Source organism: Pyxicephalus adspersus, chromosome 5 (genome assembly GCF_032062135.1).
Source record: "Pyxicephalus adspersus chromosome 5, UCB_Pads_2.0, whole genome shotgun sequence".
NCBI classification, from domain to species: domain Eukaryota; kingdom Metazoa; phylum Chordata; class Amphibia; order Anura; family Pyxicephalidae; genus Pyxicephalus; species Pyxicephalus adspersus.
In genome coordinates, this window is record NC_092862.1 from 145,999,468 (window position 1) to 146,007,123 (window position 7,656).

General features: G+C 47.4%; 1 protein-coding gene across 1 annotated transcript; it reads left to right on the plus strand.

Moving 5' to 3' along the window:
- Positions 1–2,720: 2,720 nt before the first annotated feature.
- LOC140332137 (tumor necrosis factor receptor superfamily member 16-like) lies at positions 2,721–6,691 on the plus strand (the record flags this gene model as incomplete). The annotated part of the gene is made up of 3 exons (XM_072413430.1): positions 2,721–2,944; positions 5,262–5,407; positions 6,201–6,691. Coding segments are annotated over 3 exons (675 nt in total), but the record flags the coding sequence as incomplete, so codon positions are not given.
- Between the last annotated feature and the right edge of the window lie 965 nt (positions 6,692–7,656).

The window sequence follows — 7,656 nt, forward strand, 5'->3', positions numbered from 1 at the left end:
CTCTGTACAGCACTGTGGTATATGTCAGAGCTATATAAATGTATAATAATAGTGTGTGACTGTGGGGGGACATTAGAGTGTCAGCTCCTGTGGTGCAGCGTCTGATGTGAGTGGCTCAGTGTTCTCTGTACAGCCCTACGGTATATGTCAGAGCTATATAATGTATAATAATAGTGTGTGACTGTGGGGGGACATTAGAGTGTCAGCTCCTGTGGTGCAGCGTCTGATGTGAGTGGCTCAGTGTTCTCCGGGTGGTGTGTTGGTGGGTGTGGCGCTGTAGTCTGGAGGGCCGCATTCCTGGAACAAGGCGATCTGTGTCCCCGTCCTGCGGGCCCTCTGTGTTTGTGTAGCGTTGGTCCCAATGAAATAAACTGCTGTGTGCCTGGCATGGAGCCACCCAGCGGGCACTGAGCACCCTCCATTGGCACAGCCCCCCCCCCCATCTTGCCATCCCGGGAGCCCCCCCTGTACACACACAGAGTCCAGTGTGCCGCCTGTATATTCAGCCATCGTTACACAAACACAGAAACCTGAGACTCTGATTGGATAAGGACGGCAGCGCTCAGAGAATGGCGTTTTGTCCGGCAGGCCTGGCACCCGGCAGTAGGCGCTGGGCTGGGTGTAAACGTTTCGTGTTTGTATTGGCTCCGGGGATCTAAAATGCGTCTTGTGCGACGAAGCAAAAGAGTCGGTGAATGTCTGTGGTCGGGTTTCACCCGCTGGCTGCTTATTGTGGCGAGGGGTCCTCCCTGCCATGCAGTCTCACTCACACTGCTGCATTCTCTATTTTATCATTGGGAAATCCTAAAGCCCAACAAACCCCAATACAGAGCTTCTGATTGGACAGTGAAAGGAGAAGCAGAAGACTGATGAGCTCATCTCTCTGCTACTATAACCAGATAAACTGGCTTTCTGTGCTGCTCTTCCCATCCCCACTCTGAGCTCTGCTGTACAGGGACAGATTCTGGGGGTCACTTTATGCACCCTGCCTGGGGTTCAGATCTTAAAAATCATTTGCAGATTCAGGGATTGTGGTCATGTAAATGATGTGATTGCATTAATAGCCAGGAAGTGTATCTGGCATTGCCCGGGGCCCCTTGTTCATCACTTCCTGTCTGGTAAAACTAATTATTACTGGGACAGGAAGTGAGGGTAAATCTCCCCCAGAATGGGGCCCCCTGGCACCCCTGTGTGATGATTGCATTGTGTGCTGGATTCCCCCTGCAGATGAAAGCTGTGTAGGTGGGAGGTCTCACCCCATTGTTGGGTCAGAACTGGGCGGAGTGCCCCCTGTGGATTGTATATATGATGCTCTCTGCAGGGGGCGCTCTGATAAGTCATGTGCAAAGCGGGGTCATCACATTCTAACATCCCAGAGGGGGCTGCATGGAGGGTGTCTGGGAAATGTTAATGCACTCTCTGAGGGGTCTCTGCTCTCTGACTGTCTCTCTCCATCAGATTTTTGTATGTTGGTAATATTTGGGGGGTTCTGCCTGTGCCCCCCCATCATCAGTCTTTTCCCCAATTTGTTACCAGCCAATGGGCTTCTTCCAGACTTGTAGAGAATTGACTGATCACATGACTTCCGGTATCCTCCAGACAGCGGGAGCAGCGGTTATAGGTGGAGTGACCCTTAAAGTAAAGCAGCATGGGGGGATCGCTGCAGTCATGTGACCTCATTCCTATTATATGAATATTTGTACAATTTATTAAGAAATGAAAGCTGCGAGTTTTATTCTCATTCTCCTCTTCTTGCTCCGCAGGTGATAACCGCCGACATCTGCAAGAGCGGAATGTTCACCGATACCAACCTGTGCTGCACAGAGTGCCCACCGGGGGGCGGCGTGTTTGTGCCATGCGGAGCCTCTGACACCCAATGTGACCAATGCAACAGTAAGGAACCTCGTGGGAGGGGCAGACACAAACTACTGAGGGGAAATCTCCCCATTGTGGGAGGGGCAGAGACACAAACTACTGGGGGAAATCTCCCCGTTGTGGGAGGGGCAATGTATAAGAATAGTGTGTGACTGTGGGGGGACATTAGAGTGTCAGCTCCTCTGTACAGAGACTGATAGGACTGGCTCAGTATTCTCTGTACAGCGCTGCAGTATATGTCAGAGCTATAGACCTGTTTCTGTGATTTTTCATCTTATCTGTGATCTCAGCCAGCAACATTTGGGCCATCTGGGTGTGCAGGTTTGTGGCCATTGTAAGAACAGGGGAACCCCGGCCTATGCCCCCCCCCCCCTTAATTCAATTTCCAATATGGGGACACTTTAGCTTCAATAAGCATTTAGTGATTGTCTGGGGTTCCCCCGCCTCTACCTGTGTGTCCAGCTGCTCTCTGATGTTTTTATCTCATTTTGGGATCTCCCCCCCCCGCCCCTCCCCCCCTATCCTTACCTGCCCAGCTAAGACTTGTGTTTGTTTTACACTCTGCAAGATGTGAGAGAGTTTAATGCTGACTTCTTATTTCATGTGACCCCATCCTGTGACCTGCGCAGGACAAACTTCAAAGACTTGGAGGGGGGGGGGAGCTGATTGCACATCTGGTGTGCAGGCTGGGGTGTTGACAGCGCTGGGGGGGGGGGCTGTGCAGGAGAAATCTCCTTTCTGTAAATGGATTCATAATCCTAAATTGTAACAAAATCATATTTCTATCTGTGAGCATGCACAATAGTCTTTTGACTTTTTTTCTTCAAGAGATTTTTTGATTTCTTTCATTGAAATGTTTCAGTATAACATCCAACATCTCATCCATAGATAAAGACGTGCCGATCCTGAAGCGCTCCGATGGCGATGGACGGAAGGACGAGAACAGCACATCATTCGGTAGCCCAAACTTCATCCCTCCGGAAGACCACAGCAAAAATATCATCCCCGTCTACTGCTCGATCCTGGCTGCCGTGGTGGTCGGTCTCATCGGTTACGTAGCTTTCAAGTGGTAAGTTCTGCGATTGTTCATTTCTGGAATATCGTCATTTCATAGTCTGCGCCTGTTACTCTGCTCTGTAAGTACAGAATTATTACTCGGAGATAAAGGTGTTCAGCAAAAATAAGTATTCATAATAAGATAAAAGTTTAGTTCTTGATATTTGTAGCTGTAACCCGTTCATTGGATACGAGCGCTGAAGTCCCGGAACACGTTTTTAGCTCTTTTCCCTTCCAATAGAATTCTGTCTAATCTGCTCACCAATGACTTTGCCCATTGTGCTTGGATTTTGTTGGCGATTCTTTTCTTCCCTCTGGGAGTTCCATGAGAAGTTTCTTGCGGAGAGCTGCAGCCGCTGCGCCGGCGCTCACTAGGGAAGACATTCCAGAGAAGCGGTGCGGCTTTTGTGCGGCTCAGCGTCTCTCCAGCCGCTTTCCAGGCCATGAATAGGATTAGCCGCTCTCTGGATTAGATTGGTGTCTTTCACTCTCCTCGTCTCTTGCTGTTCTCTTTCCACGATTTTTCTTTTCTTTCCCAAAAGGAACGAGAATTCCGCAAACTCCTCGATAATAAGAAAAAGGCTCCAATTCACGGGGCATTTTCTTCTGTATCACAAAGGAGTTTTAAGAACATTAATTCTGAAATGCTGAATTACCCCCGGGGGATGGGGACGAGGGAGCATTTCAGGTGGTTACAGCAAAGGGTTTATTTTTCCCCTCTTTCTTATTTGGATGAATACATTTATAAAACGCGTTATGACAGAAATAGATTGTGGAATATGTCCTCACATAATGAAAGATCTCCGAACTCCAAAGTGTGAGGGAAGCTGCTGAGAAAGAGGACCTCTAACTTGCAAATCCCCTGGGCAGGCTGTGCCGGAGCGGGGTGTTGGTGGCAGGCTGTGCCGGAGCGGGGCCTATAGCAGTAGGCTGTGCCGGAGCGGGGCATTGGCGGCAGGCTGTGCTGGGGTAGGGCATTGGCGGCAGGCTGTGTTGGGGTGGGGCATTGGCGGCAGGCATTGCCATAGGGGGCATTTTGACACTTGAGGTAGGTCAGGAAAGCTGCAGACCTTGTGTGGTGGGTTGGGGGAGCTATAGGATGTGGAAGGTTAGAAGGAATAGGGGTAGGAAATTCCAGGTAGTGGCATTAGGTATGGGACGTGGAATGTTGAAGGCAAGAAGGTGGACATGGGGGGGCAGGAAGTGTAGGACATGGTAGGTCTATTGGACTGTAGAAATATGGCATAGCGGGTTGGAAGCAAATGGTAGGACACTGGAGGCAGTAAGTGTAGGATGTGGTAGGTTGGGGGCCACAAGTAAGGCACTAAGTAATTGTTGGACATTGTAGGTTTTGAAGGAGGTAGATGGATGGGATGCAGTAGGGCACAGCGGGTGTAGGACATGGTAGGTTAGGGGCCACAGAGTAAGCGAAGGACATGGTAAGTTAGCAGGCACTGAGTATGTTAAGGACATGGTAGGTAGGAGGTTTAGGAGGCCGTAGATTATGGGGCTGTAGGTTGGAGGAAGGTAAGGTACAGTAGGTAAGTGGTGAGCTAGACAGTTGGCATTGCATATGGCAGGTTTGGAGCCACAAGTGGGGCACTAAGTGAATGTAGGAGATTTAGTAGGAGGTGGGAGGATGAGGTTGGAGGAGGTAGGGCACAGTAGGTGTAGGCCATGGTAGGTTAGGGGCCACAGAGTAAGTATAGGGCACAGTAGGTAGGAGGTCTAGGTGGCAATAGGTGTAGGATTGGTATGATGGAGGTGGTGGATGTGGGAGGAATAAGTGAAGACCTAAAATTAGTTTTCTTATCCGTTAAAAAGAACCTTATCTCTGGAATAGAGCTTGGTGTTTTATCTCCTTATTACTGACATGTGGCCCTTATCTAGAAGTACAATGCAAAGAGCAATAGTCATTTGCAAAGTGCAGTAATCCTCGGCATGCAGCCAGAACTCCTCCACTGACAGCGGTGACTTACCACGATGATTGATTGCAGAGAATTGCTGATTAACATTCATTTATTGTCCATGAGAGAATTGTATGGGGCCCTGCGGAATGTCCGACAGTTCAGGAATCTTTAGTTGTGACTCCTCAATTCAGCATTTGCAGTGATCTGAGTCGTATTGGTTGTTGTATCGTCCATGCCCATTGGTGACCAAATAATTTTTATTTTTACTATCGGAGACGAGTTCAACGTTTTTGAGCTTTTCTCCAGCTCTGTGACCATTGCTGAGGATTGGAGCTTCCAGTGGCCATGTTGGTGTAAATTTTGATATTTGAATTCTTCATCTTTCTGATATAAATCCCAATATTCTTCTGTCTTCTCCAGCTATAGCACCTGCAAGCAGAAGAAGCTGTTGGCAAAAGCTCGTGCAAATGAACTGGCGGCATCTGGCGAGGGCGAGAAACTGCACAGCGACAGCGGCGTTTTCTTGGACACTCACAGCCTGCAGGAGCAAAACCCGATGAATAAAGGTGAGAATCTTTTCCCCAGAATCCTCCCGGGGAGGTCCGACCCAGCTAGAGATGGAGGAATTCAGTACAGGGATAGTGGGATTCTATTATAAAGAGCACAGCAGGTGCACAGACCCGGAAACTTGGTGCAGGGGTAGTGGGGACATAATGGGCACAGTGTTCAAGGGAAAGAATTTGTAAATGGAGTTCTGAAACAAAAAAAAAAAAACTAGATACAAGCATGATGGACCAGATTGTTTCCCGTATATGCAATACAGCCAGCACGGAGGTCCAATAACTGGCTGACCCGCTTGTCACAGAACCAAAGGCTGCAAAGTTGGCTGAAGAGAATTGCAAATTTTTAGTAATTCTCCAATTTCGGGATTCGCCTAAAGTTCCTAAAGTATATATGGTAGCATGGTGGCTCAGGGATTAGCACTCCGGACTTTGCAGCGCTAGGTCCCAGGTTCGTGACCCTGTCAGGACATTATCTGCATGGAGTTTGCAGCTTCTCACCGTGTCTGCGTGGGTTTCCTCCCACATCCCAAAAACATGCAGTTTGGGTAATTGGCTTCTCCCTAACAATAGACTACATTAATCACATGCCTATGGTAGGGGTCATTAGATTGTGAGCTCCTATGAGAGACAGTTAGTGACACGACTATGGAGTTTGTACAGCGCTGTGTAATATGATAGCGCTATATAAATACTGTATAATAATAATATATCACTATGTGGCTTACGGTGCTGTTTTGGAAAGCTTGTCCTGAGAAATCTACCGAATTTATTACCAATCCCTTTGTTTTTATTTCAGCAGCCAAACTGGAACCGAAACTCTACATCAACCTCCCGCCACACAAGCAGGAAGAGGTGGAGCGCTTGTTGGCGGACACCAGCCGAGGGAAGGACTGGCAGCGCCTGGCCAGCTTGTTGGGCTACGAGGAGGACACCATCGACGCCTTCTCTAGAGGGGAGGATCCGGTCCACACTCTGCTCACCGATTGGTCCTCAAAGGAAAGCTCCACCCTGGAGGTTCTATGTGCTGCTTTGGTCAATATGGAACGGGCAGACGTGGTGGAGAACCTGAACAGTACAAGCGATGCCAGCTCTGTGGTGTAATGACCGGCACCTCTACCCAGGCAGGACTGGGCCATAGGAACCAAATTGTCTACATAAACTACTTTTCATAAAGCGCTGGGACACCGGGAGCAGCAATTTTTTAACAAATGTCCCAATGATTGAAGTCGTGACTCTAATAAGAGAAACTGATGTGGTTTAGGAAATTCATTCAAAGTTCTGGGGAAAGTGGGAAATAAACTTTGTTGGCTTTCTGATTCTGGAAGACTTTGGATAACGTTGGTTTGATGATGGACCCTCCATGGATGGTGCTCTTTACCTAATTACCTTTTACATTGGACTTTTGGGACCTTTGTATTCACAATGTGCCTGCTGGCGTGTTTCGCCCTAAATCTGGATAACCAAAATGTGCCTTTTGTGCCGCCGGTTTTTATGGCAAAGCTCCAACCGGACGGTTTTCTTTGTAACCAAGATGTCGGCCGAAGCCCGGAATCTGACGATAGATCCAATCCTAGAGATTCTTCTTCACGCGCACATTGTGTTTTATCTTTCAGGAGTGCCGATAACTTTGTTGCCTTTTTATTGTATCTTTTACTCGGCAAACCTTGGAATCTTGTTTTCATTATTCTTCTGGGCTTCGCACCCAAAAACAAAAAAAAGAATTTCTTGCTCAGCACGCTAATTTTTTTTTTTTATTACTTCTACACAGAAATCCACAAGATGGGAGAAATGGAATGTAATTATTTTGTGTTAATATTTTAATATAAACAAGTTGTTGTCTGTTTTTTTGTAATTCTTACAAAACGAAACCCGATAAAGATGAGTTTGTAAGAAAAAAAAAAGTGTCCTTGTCTCCGGTCATTCTTAATGGTCAGTCATTTGTCATTGTTACATAGATATAAATCTATCAATCCAACCACAAGGGCAATAAACATATCCCAGATAAAAAACCTATAAGACATAGTTGGTCCAGAGGAAGGCAAAAAATCCCGGGTACAATTTGCTCCAACTGGGGAAAAATTCCTTCCTGATCCCATGAGACAATCCGATGTTCCCTGGATCAGCAGTCTCTGTTATCTTTACTTTAAATCCTTAATCCCCAGTTATATTCTGTGCTTCTAGAAATCATCCAGCTTTTTCATAAAGCAATCTATAGAACTTGCTGAAACTACTTCCTGAGGGAGCCGATTCCA